Below are 20,566 nucleotides of genomic sequence, written 5' to 3'. Positions count from 1 at the left end.
CAATTTCTCTTAGATTTAATTCAGCTTAGTTCTATTTATCCAGTTCAGTTCAGCTCTCTGAGAGATAAGGTACTTTCTGATTGTAACAATAAAAAAATGCATTTTCTATAAAGCTGCTTTGAAACTGCATTTTCACACTTTAAAGGGTTCATTGTGAAAAGCGTTACAAATAAACTTGAATTGAATTCAGTTTAATTCGGTTGGTTTAAGATAAGTTTAGTTAAGTTTGTCATTTCTTACTGTAGCAGATTTTTCATTTTCACTCAGCTTACCTCAGCTAAGTTTAGTTCCCTTAAATTGAATTAAAATCAGCTCAGCTCAGTACAATACAGTTGAGGTGAGTTCAGCTCAGTTAAATTTACTTCCATGTAACTGCTGGCTGCCAAACAGCATTTTTAAATGTAGCAGATTGTGAACATGTTTTAGTGACTCAGATAGAGACATTTAATGAAGCACTTCCTTGATGATTAGCTCTCATTGGTCGAGGGGGTTTTCCATTGCAGCCGTATAATACAGAGAACTGTCAAACCAGCTAACGCGCCTCAGGTTGTTTTTTAACTTTAGCGCAGTGAAAGAAGTTTTTCTTGCTCCCCTTGGTGCTTCTAAAACAAGTTCAAGTTTTCTAGGAAGCACCTGCTCTCATGTGTTTTCAATAAAGTCAATCATGATGGCAAGACTTTAGATTATTTAAAATGGGGTGGAAAGTAAATGCACATTTATAACTTTCATGCACTTGTATAATATTTGGTCTATATCGTTAACTTTTTCATGCTGTCTCGAGAATAGGACACATTTGATCTATTCCTTCAAACTTCATAAATACATAAAGTTTCAAAAATGCATATTTGTGTCTATCAAACTCTTATGTTTCCCATTAATGAAATGGAAAAAAAAAAAAAAGTCGGAAAGCGACAAGTTATAACAAAAAGCCATTTTTATTCTCAAGACAAATGATACAATCATCAGAAACGCTCAAAAATCTCACAATATTTTGTACTGGATTGTTTGTCCCATACAAACAGGTTAAAGTTTCTCAAACAGAACTGTTGAAACTTAAACATCTGTACAGTATGTGCAAGGAAGTTACAAACAAAGCATTGTGATGAATCAAAAGAATGCATATTTCAATAGCATTGTGTTTCCAGGGTCCAGAAACGAAAATAACAAAGCGCAAAATATGTTGCAGAAGCATTTGGTTTTCTTCATATTTAAAATTGACCTTGCGTACTGGCAATATAAATGAAATTTGCAAATAGATATACCATAGGAGAATCCCAAAAAACTCTGTGAAAATGACAAAATGTTCGTAAATGAAATCTCAATGCTTGTTTTAATATATAGAACAGATATGGAAGGAATCTCAGCTGCTTGACCCAGAAGTTGTAAGACTCTTGCAAGGAAAAAGGGTGAATGAAAAACATAGGAAAACGCCCAAAAGCATATCAATATTTTGGCCCTGTGACATGTTGACATGTGACAATGTTGTTCTTGTGTTATCAGGCATGTTGAAGCAATTAAACATGGATTCATAAAAAGTTAACAGTGCAGAGGTTCTTTACATTAGCAGTTCCCTGCTTGCAGTTTTTGTAAACATTCTGTAAACATAAACGCTCTCCTCGCTACCAGAAGACACCATGGTAAACTCAAATAGTGGGGAAGTCAAGGACAGCAGTGTGAGTGAACTGAGAGAAATGGGGTTTAATACTGTACAGAACAAATAGCCGGCGTGACAAACGCATACAGACCGGTTTTAAGCTGAGATTATGTATATTAATATTAATTAAAAAGTATTTTGTAGTTAACATTGTACTGGATTGAATCGAAGCTGATTCGAACAGAAAGGTTAGTCTGGGAAAAAATTGTCAATTGCCTTTTCTTCATGCAAAATATAACTTCTTGAGTAAAATATAACCCATACATGTATTGGTGTTCTTTATATCTGGCATTCAGGCTTCATTTGTTTTGCATCCCTTTAAAAGAAGTGCTTTCTTTGTTCCACACAAAAAATAGAAATAAAACAGACAAGTGACATTTGTTTCAGAGGGCGCTGCCAGCAGCCTGTTAACTTACATTTGGACAAACATTTGATCAAGTTCCACTTGTTGTTGAATCCAGATACATATACATTAATCATGAAAGATGCCAAGGTGTAAAGAAGAATCACATCATTACAAATATAATCGAAAATGTGTTCTCGTCTCATCTCATTATGGTTTGTTGACCAATAAATAAATTCTAGACATCGAGATGATAAGCTTTTCCGGTAGCTAAATAATTACATTTGATTGTCTGTTCAGTATGATGTTTGCCTGCGTTTCATTTGCCAGTACTTCTATCAGAGATTTCCAAGTTTCCATGTGTTCAATGCCAGTAATATTAAAGCATTTTGACTTTATTGTACCTCAAGAACATTAGCACACAGCAGAGACATTTCAGAGTTTGATTGTTGTAGTACAGTTTGCATAGTGTTTAACCAACCTACAAAGTGCAGTTAACCATCCAGTTATAGGCTGATATTGATTATGATTTCATATCTGCACGAGGGACTGAAACTGATTGCAAGTGCATGCATGAGATTTGATCATGTCTATATCTGAAGATGCAGAGATTTAGGCCACTGCTGCAAGAGTTTGGTCGTTCTTGTAGTCACCAAAAAAACATTAAATAAAAAATACATCTAAAATAAATTAACTTGCTAAACATTGGATACCAAAATAAAACAAGTGGAGAGTGCAGGACGTCACCTCTCGTAACATATCTTTGTACATTTATTGATTGTTTTTGTTATAAATGTTACTCAGATGTACTCAGTCCAAAACATTGCTGGATGTCTTAATGCTTGCTACTTCATGTTATTAATATTAAACATTTCAGACTGAGATATTATTCTGAGATATAATCTTACAATGAAATATCCTTCCTTCATTGCTTGCGTACCATTGGATTTTCTTTTTGGTTGCTTTACAATAATAACAACAATAATAACAAAACATTTAAATTACAATAGATTACAATTGTCCCAAAAATAATATTCAAACGTCTTAAATTTTGTCCCTCTAAACACATTGCATAATTTAAAGTTTATATGGCTTATATTGCTTCTCAATCAGTACCGTTTGCTACCGTTTCATACATAAATTAAGATAATCAGAGGGAATTTCAATAAGCTGACTTCTAACACGCATAAATAAAAATAAAAATGCTTTCAGTGTTAAGAAATGCTAAATTAGACCGAGTTAGTATAAAAATATTCTGAGCCAAAAGTGTGTATGCATTCCCATTGCAATGAAAGTTTACTCTAGGACAGGCAAAGGGATAGTTCATCCAAAAAGTTATGTTCTGGCAACATTTACTCTTAAAGATTGGTCTGTTCTTTACACAAAGCTACTGAATGCCTTCAGAATAATTAGAATATATAGCACAAAATCTGCCATTTTTTGGTGGTGAAAGCCCCGTGATCAGCTGTCAAGCTTCAAAAACCACATTGAATTTTTGCTTTCATTGTGTTTAAATGTGCAGCATTAACATTGTGCTAAACATCTAATTTTGTGTTCGTCAAAAGAAAGAATGTCAAAACTTTCTTAAATCAAGATACATGTAACTGAGAAGCAAAATGACATGATAATATAGTCTTGTTTATCTGAAAAATTCATACAATTAAGTGAAGTCATGCTTGAAACAATAACAAATATCTGCCAGTGGGGTCAGAAAAAAAAAACTGACCCTATACCTGTTCTTCTTACCCTATACCCATAACTCAATTTTGATAATTTTTAAGGAAACAAGAATTTATATCTGCTTCTCAAGTAAATGGATCTTTATTTAAAGGGATAGTTCACCCAAAAATGAAAATTGTCATAATTTACTCACCCTCATTTCGTTCCAAACCCGCAAGACTTCCGTTCATCAGCAGAACACAAATGAAGATCTTCTTGATGAAATCTGAGAGATTTCTGTCCCTCCATTGACAGCTACGCAACTACCCGACACTTCAAAAAGTTCACAAAGAGATTGTAAAACTAATCCAAATGAATTGAGCATAACACCGTGTCCTAACTACACGCAACGCCGCGACACGCGATAAAAGGTATCTTTTCCATGTTAATCAGAGTTTTTGTCCTAACCAGACGCGACGGCGACACGCGAAGTTTCTAATTTTGAAACGGTTCCTATTTCTGCGACGTCGCGGCTGACAGAACTATTTTTAGTTAAAAATAGGTCACGGTGCCACAAGCGATAACGGATAATTTACCTCAGATTTTGAAAGCATGTAATATAGCGTTCAAAATGAATTCTATGCAAACATACAACTGTACTTTGTAACAAAATTAGTCAATGAGTATATTTAGTTAATGTTTAGATTTTTAATAATGTTATTTCTTGATTTGATTATGTCCTTACCCATTTCCAATGCAAGTGCGGGCCAACAGTGCGCTTTCACAGACAGACTCTGCTCACACCATAGGCTCACACGCTGTTCTGAATGTGTGCGTCTCACAGACGCGTCACGTCTAGTGTGGACAGACACACTTCCTGTCGCTGGAATTTTATTGCGTCGCGTGTAGTTAGGACACGGTGTAAGAAGAAACCTCATTGGTTATTGCTGAAGCTCAAAAGTGCTGCGTAACACGAGAATGAACCTCATTGGCTATTGCTGAAGCTCAAACGTGCTACGTAACACGAGAAGGAACTGTTGTGTGAGTTGAAGTCCAAATTCAATCTGTTCATCATATAAAGTGATTGTGTCTCTTTTTGGAGTCAAACTTGGACTAAACCGCTCAATTCATATGGTTTAGTTTTACAATCTCTTTATGAACTCTTTGAAGCGACAAAGTAGTAGTTGCGTAGCTGACAACAGAGTGACAGGAATCTCTCAGATTTCATCTCAGTAATTAATGACAGAATTGAAAATTTTGGGTGAACAATGTCTTTAAGAATTTGTATTCTCTGAAATTGTACTAAAAGTCCTTTGAAAACGATATGAGGCAGTACATTTGAATTTTTTGAGTGAACTATTCCTTAAATTCAGTGACCGATAGCCGATGTGGAATGTCAGATGAATCGGATAAATCGTCATCTGTATTAGAAAATCAAAACAACATCAGTGTAGTCATAAAATACACTGCAACCATTCAACAATGAGTACCAACGAGTTTGTGCTTCAAATCCGATCATGCCTAAATGCAACTATCTCTCGCACTCTGTCTTTAAGGCTAACAGTGCTGCGTTGAGGTCTCCCTATTGAGCCTATTGAGACGGTTCGACCAGGCTGTCTCAATAGGGTCGCCAAACGGACTCGTCCATCCTGCCGCTGGAGTTGAGCACGGTGGGCGAGCTGCTGTGACTGCCGTCCGCTTCGCCCCCGTCCGCCTGGTTGGGCAGGTTTGGGTTGATGAGGGAGCTGCCGGTGGACGCGCTAGTGCAAGGCGGAAGCATCCTGGAAGGGGAGCGGTCTCCCCCCGGCACCATGGAGAACTGGTACGACCCGGACGAGGCGCCGTAGTAGAGATAGGGCGTGCTGCTGGTCTGGAAGGGCCCGCTCTGGTTCTGGGTGGAGCCGGGGTACGGGGGAGGCAGGTAGGTGTGGTAGTGGGTGTTGGTGGAGATGCCCAGAGACATGCCGGAGGTGACCGGAGTGGGGGTGTACGTGAACGTCGTAGGATAGTGCATTCTGGGACTGGGGAAGCGGCTTTCTGTGAGCGTGGACAGACCGGGAAACTGACGTTCGAACTGCCGAGGGTCGGCCGAGAAGGGACTGAGATCCGACGTACCTGGTGGAGAGAAAAGAACAGTTTTTCAGTGATTCTTAATTCGGAAGTTGTGTTCTCTCAGTGGGATCCACCATTTTGCAAGATGTAAACAACACTGGTCCAGAAGCACTTCCTGATTCAGTTTTTTAACACTACATAAAAGCTGGGATAAAATACAACCAACAGAACATATAAAACTGAATCAAAAAGTTAAACAAACACCTTTAAGATGTTTTCTACATGTGAAATAAAGAAAACGGTTACAAACTGAAACAGGAAGTGTTTCTGGACCAGTGTTGTTTACATCTTGCAAAATGGTCTATACGTATTAATTGTAGTATGCTTTTTAGTATATTCAGATACCTTCAATATTTCTCACAGTTTATTCGCTATAGTTTCGAAAATGGTAATAGAATATGGCAAGAACTCAGTTCTCAAATGTCAAATCCGTTGAAATTTCACTGGTTTCAATGATCCATCTGTTAGACTCGCACAAATGAATCAGGCCGAATATCTGTCAGCTGTTAAATTTAAGCACACCGTTAGAGAACACCAACTTAGGGCAACCAATTACCAAGCAATGCTTCATTTTGTCCAATCTGTGGTGTAAAACGGTCACATTAGCAAATAAAGAAAAAACGGTAACACTTTACAATACGGGTGCACTAATATGCATTAATTCATGCTTAACTAATGCACAGATAATCATGAGTTAATGTATAATTAATGAAGAACTAAACCATTAATTAATGATTACTGCATCAGCAACTAATAATAAGTCTATATGATTAATAGATTAAGTAATACATGAATTGCTATTAATTCAATGTGTCATTGTGTATTAGTTCCTTAATAACATATTTGATTAACTAATAGTGTAAATTAATGTGTTAATTACGACAATTAGTCAAAGCTATGTACTTCAAACTTCCAGTTGTCTGCTTTAATTAATCATTAGCTAATGATTTGCAAAGGTATCATTATGTTATGACTTTACTTGTTGGTGCACATCATTATTAACTAGTCATTTAGTAATTGTAGTAATTTGCACATAAATTTGCACTAACAATGAAGTAATTAATCATGTATTAATGTGTTAACTGTCGTATTATCTGGAAGTTGAAATACATGGCTTTGGCTCATTCTGGTAATTAACATATTAATTAACACTATTAGTTAAAAAATGAGTTATAATGGAATTAATCCACAATTACATATTTAATTAAATACAATTCATGTATGAACCAATACATTAACCTTACAGACTCTTAATTAGTTCCTAATGTGGTAATCATTAATGAATAGCTTAGACAATCATTAGTTACACATTAATTCAGTATTATCTGTGCATTAGTTAAGCATGAAATAATGCTTATTAGTGCACCCGTATTGTAAAGTGTTACCGAAAAAACACTAAAGCAAAACATGGTCAGGTCAAAGTGTCTGAATAAGTTTTGGTCCCAAATTGTTATACATTTTACTGGTAGTCCACTGTATGAGTAATGCTTGGATATAATATTAATATGTAACAGTTTACTTTATTTTGCTCTCCTCACTTACATAGAACAATAGTGTTCCTTCCTTAAAGTAGCTTCACCCACACCAATTTAGAATGAAATGAATAAAAGGACGTTGTTAAAACAGACAGAAGAGGGCGCTGTCAAACTTAATTCACACACAACTCAAGTAACGAGCCTAACACAAAACTTTCTTTTATGAACCGGATTTCTCTTTACTTCAACATGATGAAACACTCAATCAATGGAAGTAATAATGAAGAGGCTTTCCCAAACAATTTTGAGTGAAAACAACTTGTCTTTGTTATTATAAATAACCAGATTCAGTGTTTGAGAAATGCTAAGGTATGAAAGTGGCATATCTTTGTAAAAATGACTCTTCACAGTCCAATTTACCCCCCCATTTAAACCAATCTGTATTGAAGTGCTGTATAAACTTGACACTGGATGTCAACTTGGTAATGGATGTCAATGGAAGAGAGGCTTCACTACACTGAATGAACTACTTTTGAAGGAAAACAGCTTATAAATGAATGAATCGACAAACAAATGGCTGTAAAGTATGTGATTGGTTATCAAGGCACACGTGACCCAAGACAGACGTTATGCTTTTGACCCTTTTACAGAAACCAAGACTCAAAATGTTCAGCGATTTTAAACCCTCTTCTAAAGAGGTTTCGTGTTTTGTTCATGTTAAAGTAAAATAAAGGCGCAATATTTTGGTCATTTTCAATATAAATCATTTGGATTTATCTCAGTTTATTATGGGCTTGTTCTTGTTCGCTGAATGTTTTTCAAGGCTCGTACCTCTTTGTAGCACATATAAGTGTAGATATAGCCTACATCCCTGATGCAGATCGTCATGATCGTGAAGTACATCATTAACAGTTCAGTTTTCTTCTGCACACACAGAATTTTTGTAAATGCATCGTTTGGGGAGTTAATTTGGTTGTGCTAAACTGTGTGTGAACAGAATTGAGAAGACATATTGACCAACAGACCAACATAACTGACCAACAGAAGAAACTGGCTCATCTTGTTTGTCAGGCTTTTAATTACCCAAGCAAAACATAAACTTGAATTAAAGCAACCTGAACTACACAATGGTTGGGTTGATTCAAGGTCAAGATGAAGACTAATGCTGCAAAAATGTCACCGGGCCATAAAATATCAATATGCAAACTAACTGTCAACCGGTGCTGACATGCTTCTGACAGGCTTTGAGTTTCACTATTGGCTGTTTGTTTCCTCACCGAAGGTTGTCCAGGGGTTTGTATGTGAATGCTCACTCACACTCACATGCGCAAACACACGCATCCTCGCATTTCTATGAATATCAAAGAGAAATGTCGGGATAAACTGGGAGCGCACATGGAAACGCTTAGAGGAAAAAACAGTTTCCACAGGATGCATAATGAGCAGTCTCAGATGTGGTGGCATGTCTGCGATTAGCCAAAGAGAAGGGCCGATCTTCTCTCTTAGAACCACAAGATGTTTTTAAATTATAAACCACTAATGGGCTGTGACTCCCAGAACCCCAGGAGAGAGAATCCCAGAGGAACATCTTATCATCTCCTCATCTTCTCATCTGTCTATTTCTGCACTGTGTATTCATCATGATCTGCTTTTCAAATGGAGCCGCCCGCTAAATTAAAGGGTATAAATAAACAATCCTCCTCTTTTCTTTTCTTTCCACTCAATTTCCCCTTTCCTTTCCTTTCCTTTCCTTTCCTTTTTCCATTTCTTTTCCCCTTTCCTTATACATTAAAATCTTTTCCTTTGTTTCCCTTTTATTTCCTTTATTTCAGAAAAACTAAAACATAAAGCTTTATATTTCAGCTTTGCATTCCCATTTCCTTTTATTTCCTTTTCTTAAAACAATCTATAAAATATTTTCCTTTCGCTTTCCCATTTTCCATTTCCCCTTTCCTGAACTTTCCAAGTTCAATTTCCCCTTTCCTTTCCTTTCCTTTCCTTTCCTTTCCTTTCCTTTCCTTTCCTTTCCTTTCCTTTCCTTTTCCCTAACATTTCTTTTTCCATTTCCCCTTTCCTTTACAAATAAAAATCTTTCTCTTTGTTTTCCTTTATTTCAAAAATCAAACCGAAATATTTCCTTTCCTTTCCTTTTTCCATTTCTTTCCCCATTTCCCCTTTCCTTATACATTAAAATCTTTTCCTTTGTTTCCCTTTTATTTCCTTTATTTCAGACAAACTAAAACAAAAAGCTTTATATTTCAGCTTTGCATTCCCATTTCCTTTTATTTCCTTTTCTTAAAACAATCTAAAATATTTTCCTTTCGCTTTCCCATTTCCCCTTTCCCTTTTTTCCATTTACTTCAAACAAACCAAAACATTTTTCCATTTCCCCTTTCCTGAACTTTCCAATTTCGGTTTCCCCTTTCCTTTCCTTTCCTTTCCTTTCCTTTCCTTTCCTTTCCTTTCCTTTCCTTTCCTTTCCTTTCATTTCCCCTAACATTTCTTTTTCCATTTCCCCTTTCCTTTACAAATAAAAATATTTCCCTTTGTTTTCCTTTTTATTTCCTTTATTTCAAAAATCAAACCGAAATCTTTCCTTTCCTTTCCTTTCCTTTCCTTTCCTTTCCTTTCCTTTCCTTTCCTTTCCTTTCCTTTATATGTTAAAATCTTTTCCTTTGTTTCCCTTTTATTTCCTTTATTTCAGATAAACTAAAAAATCAAGCTTTATATTTCACCTTTGGATTCCCATTTCCTTTTCTTAAAACAATCCAAAATATTTTCCTTTTGGTTTCCCCTTTCACATTTTTCCAACAAACCAAAACATTTTTTCATTACCCCTTTTCCCATCATTCCTTTCCTTTCCTTTCCTTTTTCCAGTTTCCAGTTCTTTTCCCATTTCCCCTTTCCTTTACAAATAAAAATCTTTTCCTTTGTTTCCCTTTTTATTTCTGTTATTTCAAACAAATTAAAATGTAATATTTACAATTTCAGCTTCCCCTTTCTTCCCCTTTACTTCAAAAAGCAAACCGAAATCTTTCCTTTCCTTTCCTTTCCTTTCCTTTCCTTTCCTTTCCTTTCCTTTCCCATTTAAAACGAACCAAAATATTTTCCTTTCATATTCCTCTACCAAAATCTTTTTCTTTCCGTTTGTCCCTGTCTTTCCTGTTATTTCCCATTTCCCCTTTTTATTCCCATTTCCATTTCTAATTCTCATCTAATCTAATCTCATCTCTCCTCTCAGCTGAGGTGAAGTACTCTTTTATGCCGATAAATCAAGCGGCGTCTTTCGCGTCAGAGGATCTGCTGGATTAGGAGCGGTCGCATGTCGTTCGCGAGCCGCTTTATGACTGACAGCTCGGCAAACTTTATAGAACATGTGTGGCCAATTATGAGCAGATTGCCTCTCCACATTATCAACTCTTGACATTTCAAACCAAACAAAAAAGACACTTCAGGCAGACAGTACAGAAGAGAGGAGACCCCAGTCCCTTTTCCAAAACAATGACAGAAATTCACATATACAACCTTCAATCACCATTAAAGCCCCTCTTTGCTGCAGACATTCACGAGAATGAACCCATTATGCTATCAGCTCTTGCCAGACCCTTTTTGGCTAAACTTAATACAACATCAATCACTTTGTATTACAGGGATGGTGTGGTCTAGCTGAAGCTCAAGGCTGGTAACCAAGAGGACCATGCAGGTTCAAACAGTAAACTATCACCAGTGTGATCTTCTGACCTCAGGTTGCTTCACCTGCTTTGAGAAGACACACGTTTTTCCTTTCCGATACGCTACTTTTCCATTTTTTACACGTGTATAACCGTGACGTGTATAACCATAACCATATAACCATTGCGCTCGCGTCAATGATATTTCCGTCAGTGATGACGATAACGAAATGATTTCATTGACTTTTTTACGCTAAAAATGGCTCTAAGGTGACTAAAACATGATGACGAGACGGAACGAAAATGATTATAAGTCTGACGTTCACAATGCATGTCATTTCTGCCCGTTTTGCTTGAAATTTGTCTGTATTGAGCTAAAAAAAATGTATCGGCAATGCTGCCGCTTCCTATCCTTGTTTTGGGTACGCCCAGCACCCGGCCGCCGCGCACACACCAGATTCCACACAACAACAACACAGGTTTTATCATAGTTTTTGTCAATGGAGTCGGATAAAAACTACGATTAAACCTGTTGGAAAGCATCTTTTGAACATCCCTGACCACTCGGTGAGTTTCACGTCTTTGTAAACTAAACTTTAATGCGTTTTATGAATGATTGTTCCAGCGCACATAGACAACCATTGTGTCGTTGGGGGTTGCAATAACACAAACACACATATTTGATCTGATAGACAGGGTTGTATGATGTATGTGTTTACAAATAATATGCATCTTGTTGTTGCACTTGCAGACAAGTTGAAGTATAAGTTGTAGATCATAAGTATGTGTTCCTCAATAGCTCATATTTTGGGCACGTTGTTCATTGCACTTTAGCAATTTCTTAAATAAAGCAGCGCAGTCTCATCTACCGACGTTTAAGGGGGCCCTAACAAGGCGGATATTGACGTATGGTCAAAAGACTTCCCAAAACGTCAGTTATATGACGTCTTGGGATGAGACTGTGTTAAATAAAGCCACAATTGCCAAAGTAAGAATGTTTTTATTCCTGGCTTTTTTTGGAGTAAAACAGTGATTCCACTGTTACCACTTACCACTCAAAGTTTTTTGCTGTTTAAACTTTAAACCATTCCTTTATTGTGATTACTGGTGAAAATATAGTTTAATATTCATGGAAAAACTATAACTTGAAATATGGAGATAAAAGGTTTCTGCCCAAAGAAGTACAGCTTGGCAATGGCAGCACTGCATCTCCATCAGTGAGAAAGTCTATTATGCAAAGGTTTTAAGGTTAGATGTTGTTTTATGAATTGCAACACTTGCTATGTCAAACCTAAAGCCCATTTCCAATACTTCTTACCCTAAATTAATTTGTTAAAGACTACTAAAATTTACTAAAACTTGACTAAAACCTTTTTTCTGTTTTCGTCGACTAAAACTTTTTTTGTGTTTTCGACAAAACTTTACTAAACTGTTACTTTTATAAGTGAATAAAATGTGACTAAAATTTTCATCCAAAAGACTACGACTATAACAAAAAGGGCTGCCAAAAACAACACTGGTTCGCGTCTTGTGTGTTTTGCAACGTCTCACGCTTGACACGGCATTCTAAAAACCCGGAGCTCAAGTTAAAATCTGGGGCCGGTTGCATAAACTGCATTGACTAGTCTTAAAAGTTACTCATTAAGTAAGATCCTAACTTAAGTCACATAAAAGGTAGATTGTTCTGATTTTAATGGGAAAAGGGAAAAGATTAATTACCTGGTAACTTACTGCTAGTTGGTCAAACTAGTTCTTAAGACACGGTCTTAACATAGTAGCTAAGTCTCGAGATCTTGCGTTTTTTCCCAATTCCACAGCCCACGTTTTTCAAGGCAAAAGCACATTCTGTGTGAACGAGCCGCAAGAAGCCACTGACAAACACTTAATATGGTATTTTGTATGTTTTTATACATGTACACTACTGTTCAAAAGTTTATGGTCAATAATAATTTTTTTTTTTTGAAGAAATTAATTATTTTTTTAGCAAGGATCGATCAAATCGATCAAAAGTGACAATAAAGATATTTATAATATTAAAAAAAAAGATTTCTATTTTAAATAAATCCTGTTCTTTTGAACTTTCTATTCATCAAAGATGCCTGAAAAAAAGTATCGGCTTCCACAAATATATTAAACTGTTCTCAACATTATATTCATAATAATCAGAAATGTTTCTTGAACAGCGAATCCACATATTCGAATGATTTCTGAAGGATCATGGGACACTGAAGACTGGAGTAATGATGCTGAAAATTCAGCTTTGCATGACAAAAATAAATATTTTTTTTAAACATATTTGAATAGAAAACAGATATTTTTTAAATGTTAATAATATTTCACAATATTACTGTTACTGTTTTTAAATACCTTGGATTGCCATTTAAATACTACACTCTAAAAAATGCTTGGTTTGTTTCAATATAAACAAACCCAAATGTTGGGTTAAAAATATGATTTAAAAAAAATGTACAGTTGAAAGTGAAAGTTGAAGTTGGGTTAAAATTTCAAATTGCATTTTTAACCCAACATTTGGATTGTCTATATTTGACCCAAACAACCCAGCATTGTTTAGAGTGCATGATTTAGAGTTTTGCATATTTTGCAGGCGTGCACCTTAAAGCACATGATCCATAGATCGTTTGCCAGATGCTTTTATCCAAAGCCACCTTCTGTTTTAATCAAGGTATATATTTGATCTGTATTATGCATTCTGTGTCATTGCATGATTCAAAGTACTGTACTTTTAAATCACCCTCCTTAAACATCCTTTCACAACCGGGGAAAATCAAAGTTCTTTGCGGTCCTCCATTGTCCTGTGATCCCAATCTGATAATTCATCTCTCTGTGTGTAATATTATTCATGCCTTCATCCGCGTCCTTATCAGTCACGAGTTCTCTCTGGCTGAAAGGTGTAACACGAGCCCACGATAGAGAAGAATAGCCACGCAGAGCAGCTGCAGAGGGTGCGATGCGTTCGGGACGTGTCTTCTCCAAGCTGAGCCATTCAGCGGCGCTCAGAGGAAGAATAAGGGGGCGTTAGGACCAAGAGGTGCGTGTGTCTCTTTGAGGAAAGAACAAAGGCCGACATCTCCAAGATGAAAGCCGGGTGAAATCTAAACTAATCAAACCCAACGAGGCAGCTGGCCGGGGTTCAAAAAGCAGCCACACCAAGAAGTCATTTAAACTTTCACATTCGCTTCAGGCTCAAAGAAATCAGTTAGGGTGGGGAGCCAAAAGAAAAAAGAGAGTTCAAAAACCAACCTGGCGGAGAGTCAAACAGGTGTATTAAAGAAATCGTCCACCCCCAAAGGGTGGGTGGACCACAATCTGGTGCCTATTTCATTAATAAAGGCAGTCACAGCAAACTCTTCCAAAGATTTTGGACTCGAGAGCGTTTGTGTAGCTGACGAGAAACATTTCCCCCGTCTAAAACTGTTATGAGCTCATATGTATTGAAATGCAATTTTAAAACAATGAAATGCGATTTTTTGGGTCTTTCCTAGATCATTTGAACCCTCTGGTGCTCTTCACGTGGCGGTTAAACATGAATCGTTTTATTTTTTTATTTCAATGAAAGGAATCGACTGCATTTTAGTTTGATAATGTTTTTATTAGGGCTGTCAAACGATTAATCGCGATTAATCGCATCCAAAATAAAAGTTTGTGTTTACATAATATATTTGGGTGCACCGAGTATAATTATTATATATAAATACACACACATGCTTGTATATATTTAAGAAATATTTTCATGTACAGTATATACTGTATATATAAATATAAATATCTTATATAAATTTATTTCTTAAATATACATGCATGTGTGTGTATATACACACATGCATGTATATTTAAGAAATAAATATAAATAAATAATATAGAAATAAATAATAATTTTATAAATAATTTTATATAAATAATAATTTTAGAAATAATTATATAAGAAATAATTTTTATATAAATAATAAATAAATAAATAAATAAATAAATATATATATATATATATATATATATATATATATATATATACAAAATAATTATACACATTACACCCACATATATTATGTAAACACAAACTTTTATTTTGGATGCGATTAATCGCGATTAATCGTTTGACAGCCCTAGTTTTTATTTAATATTTAGTAAATAAAAAAAAATAATAATTAAAAATAGGGGATTTTATGGTATTACATTATATTTACACAGCAGTTATAACCCATTTATTCACGCATTAAATTTCCAACTTAAACTGTCATAAGTCTTGCATGTTTTAAAGACTTAAGTTTGATCTCTTTTTAAAGACGTCACTTGGCAAATTATTCCCAAGTCAAAGTTAAAAATCGAAATAAGTTGTGTTCCAAATTTGCGCTTGATATCTAAAAAAAAATTGCTTTCAGTAAGATTTTATTTGGGCACAGTACCAAAAGATTTCACTAGATGAAATTCAACATTTTTGACCTCGAGGAGCACAAGTGTGACTATTTTTTCAGGACCATTTAACCTTTTCTGTTAAAAAAAAAAAAAAGTGTGTTCACATAGAAAGTGGCAAAACATTTACCAAGTAAAAAAAGTTTTAAAATAATAAAAACGTAACATTTTTCGGTCAAAAATGGCTGAAGAGCACCATAATCATTTTTAAAAAAGCATTTCAGAGCAGGATCATTTACAGTGATCTAGTGAGGACAAGTTATAGAACTTATGACACACACAAAAATTTGGACCCAAAAGTCCATGGACACATTGCGCTACACACACTTACTCTACCTTTTGAGTTCCATGAGTCAGAAACTCTTGTTCCTTTTAAAGGCATTTCAAAAGGGACTTGAGTTCAAAGACTCCATTGGAGAGGACGGGGGGTTAGAGGAGATATTCTTTCAAATGCTCTCTATTTTTAAAGGTGCTATTGCTTGGAAGACATTTGCCCACAGGCAAAGTAACAAACGCTTACAAAGCAGAAAGTTAACGCTGGAAAAATGCTTTGATTTGACTTCAGTGAAGAAAGAAGCGAATGAGTGTTTGGACAAATGTTCACGGCTAACACGATCAGCTGAGAAAGTAAATACAGACACATTGAGACACTCTATTTCCCACATTTCTCAAATGAGAGGTTGGCTGAGAAGGTAATAAGGCCTTCAGGAGAACTTCATTTCTCCGAGGGTATTCTTTAATAGCTCAGTTATGATTCATGTAGCGTCAACAAGTGAAACGCCATTTCACTTTACTAATCTGAATGATGTGTATCTGTGTGAAACAGGATATTCAATGATAAAAAAGGTAGTGTTGGGGCTTGTTTTATATTCTATCTGATAAAAATCTGGGTAAGAAAATGAGTCTAAATAACATTGATGTTCACAGGAACAGGCTGAAAAGCTACATTTAGACTTTAAATATCATTTTGGGCTCAAACGTTTGTCATACAATACCTTTATAAGGAACAACAATAGACGCTTATACCCTAAGAGTATATATAAAGAGAGCTATAAAGTACGGAAGCCATTTCCCACTTCCCGCCACAGAATAAAACATTTTAAAAGATAATTGCGACTTTTTTATCTCACAATAGCAAGATATAGTCAGAATTGCATGATATAAAGTAGTAATTGCGTGTTATAAAGTCAGATTTGCGAGGTAGATACATAAACTCGCAGTTCTTACTTTATAACACGCAATTGCAAGTTCATATCATGCAATTCTGACATCTTTTCTCAGAATTATGAGATATAAAGTGGCAAATTGTGAGTTATTAAGCTGACTTTATCATGCACACGCAATTGCGACTTTACAGTATATCATGCAATTCTGACTTTATATCTCCCAAATGCGTGTTATAAAGTCAGAATTGTGAGATATAAGTGTCATTTTGAGAAAAAAACAATCAGAATTGGGAGTATATTTCTTGCAATTGTGAGTTTATATCTCACAATTCTGACTTTATAACAGGCAATTGCAACTTTATATCATCAATAACACACTATTGCGACTTTATAGCACTCAATTCTGACTTTTAACACACCGTTGCAACTTTATATAACTTAATTCTGACTTTATAACACAATTGCAGCTTTATATCACTTAATTCTGACTTTATAACACAATCACAGCTTTTTAATTCTGACTTTATAACACAATTGCAGCTTTATATCACTTAATTCTGACTTTATTACACAATTGCAGCTTTTTAATTCTGACTTTATAACACAACTGCGGCTTTAAATCACTTAATTCTGACTCTATTACACAATTGCAGCTTTATTTCACTTAATTCTGAATTTATAACACAATTGCAGCTTTATATCTCTTCATTCTGACTTTATAATACAATTGCAGCTTTATATCTCTTAATTCTGACTTTATAACACAATTGCAGCTTTATTTCACTTAATTCTGAATTTATAACACAATTGCAGCTTTATATCTCTTCATTCTGACTTTATAATACAATTGCAGCTTTATATCTCTTAATTCTGACTTTATAACACAATTGCTGCTTTATATCACTTAATTCTGACTTTATTACACAATTGCGGCTTTAAATCACTTAATTCTGACTTTATAACACAATTGTGGCTTTAAATAACCTAATTCTGACTTTATAACACAATTGCAGCTTTATGTCACTTAATTCTGACTTTATTACACAATTGCAGATTTATATCACTTAATTCTGAATTTATAACACAATTGTAGCTTTATATCACTTTATTCTGACTTTATAACACAATTGCGGCTTTATATCATGCAATTCAGAGATAAAAGGTCAGAATTACGAGATGTAAACTCTCAATTGTGAGGAAAAAAGTCAGAATTGTGAGATCAAAAGTCCCAATTACCTTTTTTATTTTTATTCTGTGGCGCAAACAAGCTTCCGTTATAAAGTCAAGCAGCTCAGATGATTTGATCTTGAAAAATGCTTGAGTATATAGCTGACTTAACTGGCATCTGAGCACAGTTTGAGACATTTTTGAGATCTGAAATTCAGGTCTAAACTTAAGCAGAAGTCAGTCTCCATTTGTTCTGCTATTAATCTCGTCACTTCCGTCTAGAAACAGTTGAGATGATGAAGGTCTTAATGTTGATTTATGTTTGTGTACCTGAGAGGCGTCTTGGCACATCGCTGATGGTGGGCAGGCCCGTGGCGCGGGTGGAGGACAGCGGGGTGGTGGAGTGGATGGAGGGAGATGTCATTTGGCTCAGGTAAGGAGTGTACGGCTGCTCGTAGGACCAGGGCGGAGAGGATTGTGCCTGCCGCGGATCTGTGAAGATGAAAAATGAGACGACACCAGTCAGAGACAAAGCCACGATCTGCATGCAATAGCATCAAAGTGATTTATATGGCTGTAGATTTAACGTGTTAATTTAATTCATTAGCTGGGGGGGGGAGGGGGATATCGTTAAAATTATACATTTAACACACCCAGGACCAACGAAATTCATCCAATCAGACAGTTGATTGGTGACAAACATGAAGCAGTGCAACAACTTATGCCCCTGTATTTATATCATGATATAGGTAAGCAATATCACACAAGTAACAAGAATGTGATATGTTTTGTCCTGAAAAGTTCAAATGTCATATTGATTTTACACAACAGTTTAATAAATAAGAAGTTAATATCGTGTCATATTTTAGGCACAATATTGTCTGTTTTTGCATATTTTTGCCAATGAAAATATAAGCGGAGCACAACTTTAGTGAGTCTCCAAACACACAGTGCTTCCTTTCTGAATGAATCCATGGTTTGAACGAATCAGTCGGGTGAACCATTGATTCAATGGCCCATTCATAAAGAGAGCCATCGGGTGTTTCTCAAACGGAAGGCGGCATCTCGGCTGCCACGTCATCAAATCAAACGTCGCTGATGGCCGTCTCAGTTTGAAGGATACTTAGAAAGCAGCCTTTGTTTCGGTTCCTTCATTCAGCTCATTGTGAAGGATGCATCGGATGTGTCCTTTGCGGCCTTATTTCACCCACAATCCTTTGCACATATTCCAATTTACGAAAATAAACTGACGGAAAACGAGTCGGTACTGAGCTTTCCTGAGTTTATGATGAAATGTAAAACAAAAATAATGATTTCGGACCTGAAAGCATAGATGTTTTCTTCTGTTTTGGTGTAAATTAATCAGCACTAAACTGACAATAATGTAATGGGAGACACGGACATCAGTTATTCACTTTATTGCAATGATAAAAACAGTTTAAAATGAAGTTTTAATAGTATTTTTGTGCCGTGACGTAGCCATGCGCTCTTACTAGGCCGTCTAGTGTTTAACTCTTTCCCCGCCAAACACGGAATTTTCCGTGTTTAATGAAAAAACGCATCTGCGCCAAACACGGAATTTTCCGGGTATCCGTGTTTTAGGTGGTATACGGTAAGGAAGACCCGCGCGCATGTCCTGAATGATTGCGCAACTCTTTGTTTAGAGAAACAGATTGCAATCGTCTCAAACAGTGGAGTAGTGAGAATGTATCAGACAGACAATGCAGAGGTATATGGCTGAAGTACTGGAGGTTAATGGACTCGGAGTCCGATCACTCTTTATTTGATAATTCTGAATCTGATCGGGACGAAGTAGTCAGTGAGAGAGATGCACATGTTCATGCTAGCCATGGACGTGCCGCAGATAGATCGTATAATATTATGACACTATAATATGTATGTGTGTGTGCAGGCATTTATGTGTGGCTGTCTAAATATGAAGGTGTAATTTTTCAAATTATTTCTCTCTTTGTGCACATTTACCACATTGTAAAATGTATTTGTGTGTGTGTGTGTGTGTGTGTGTGTGTGTGTGTGTGTGTGTGTCTAGGCCTGTTTATTGTAATTCCAATTATTCATTCACAGGTAGAACACAGAGAGGCAGAGGCAGAAGTTTTATTGCAAAAGTTACATTTCCCTTACATCCTGGGAAATTTGATATATTTTACATTTATTTTATGTTTTTAATTTATTTTGGAAAGTTTTATATATGAAGGAAACAACATCTGAATGTATTCTGCTTTTAAATGCACTTGTTTGATAAAAACACCTTTTTCTCAGTTTTTTGTCCAAAATGTTGTGTTTTTGACAAAACCTACCTCTGTTCAAGAGGCAATAAAAAAAGAACAGATGAAGATAAAATAAAAACGTTTTTTTTGCCTAAAAGCAGAGGCTCAGATCTTTATTTTTATATATATCATCTTCATATATTCATGGAAGAAAATATTCAGCGGGGGCATTCAAATTTAGCGAAAATCGTCAAAAACCCTGGCGGTGGCTGGCAACTTTTTTTTAAAACGCTGGCGGGGAAAGAGTTAATCGCTGAGTATATAGATAAATACTGCTTTAATTATTAATCTTATGGGTAACACTTTACAACACGGGTGCACTAATATGCATTAATTCACGCTTTAATAATGCACAGATAATCATGAGTTAATGTATACCTAATGAAGAACTAAACCATTAATTAATGATTACAGCATCAGCAACTAATAAAGAGTCCATATGATTAATAGATTAAGTAATACATGAATTGCTATTAATTCAATGTGTCATTGTGTATTAATTCCTAAATAACATATTTTATTAACTAATAGTGTAAATTAATGTGTTAATTACCACAATTAGTCAAAGCTATGCACTTCAACTTCCAGTTGTCTGCTTTAATT

General features: G+C 35.5%; 1 protein-coding gene across 3 annotated transcripts in view; it reads right to left on the bottom strand.

Annotated features, from left to right (window-relative positions):
- Positions 1–1,046: 1,046 nt before the first annotated feature.
- Positions 1,047–20,566, bottom strand: part of runx2a (RUNX family transcription factor 2a) — an 84,697-nt gene continuing 65,177 nt past the window's right edge. For all 3 annotated transcript variants that reach the window (XM_039660853.2, XM_039660854.2, XM_089120094.1), the window contains 2 exons: positions 18,006–18,167; positions 1,047–5,771 (listed from right to left, as the gene is read on the bottom strand). In XM_039660853.2, coding sequence (XP_039516787.2) covers positions 5,275–5,771; positions 18,006–18,167 — 659 coding nt within the window. In that variant the 3' untranslated portion in view covers positions 1,047–5,274. The remainder of the gene's footprint in view (positions 5,772–18,005; positions 18,168–20,566) is intronic.

Source organism: Pimephales promelas, chromosome 15 (genome assembly GCF_988280905.1).
Source record: "Pimephales promelas chromosome 15, fPimPro1.hap1.1, whole genome shotgun sequence".
Lineage (NCBI taxonomy): Eukaryota > Metazoa > Chordata > Actinopteri > Cypriniformes > Leuciscidae > Pimephales > Pimephales promelas.
The sequence above is the reverse complement of the archived record's forward strand: the minus strand, read 5'-3'. Positions and strand labels throughout refer to the sequence as shown.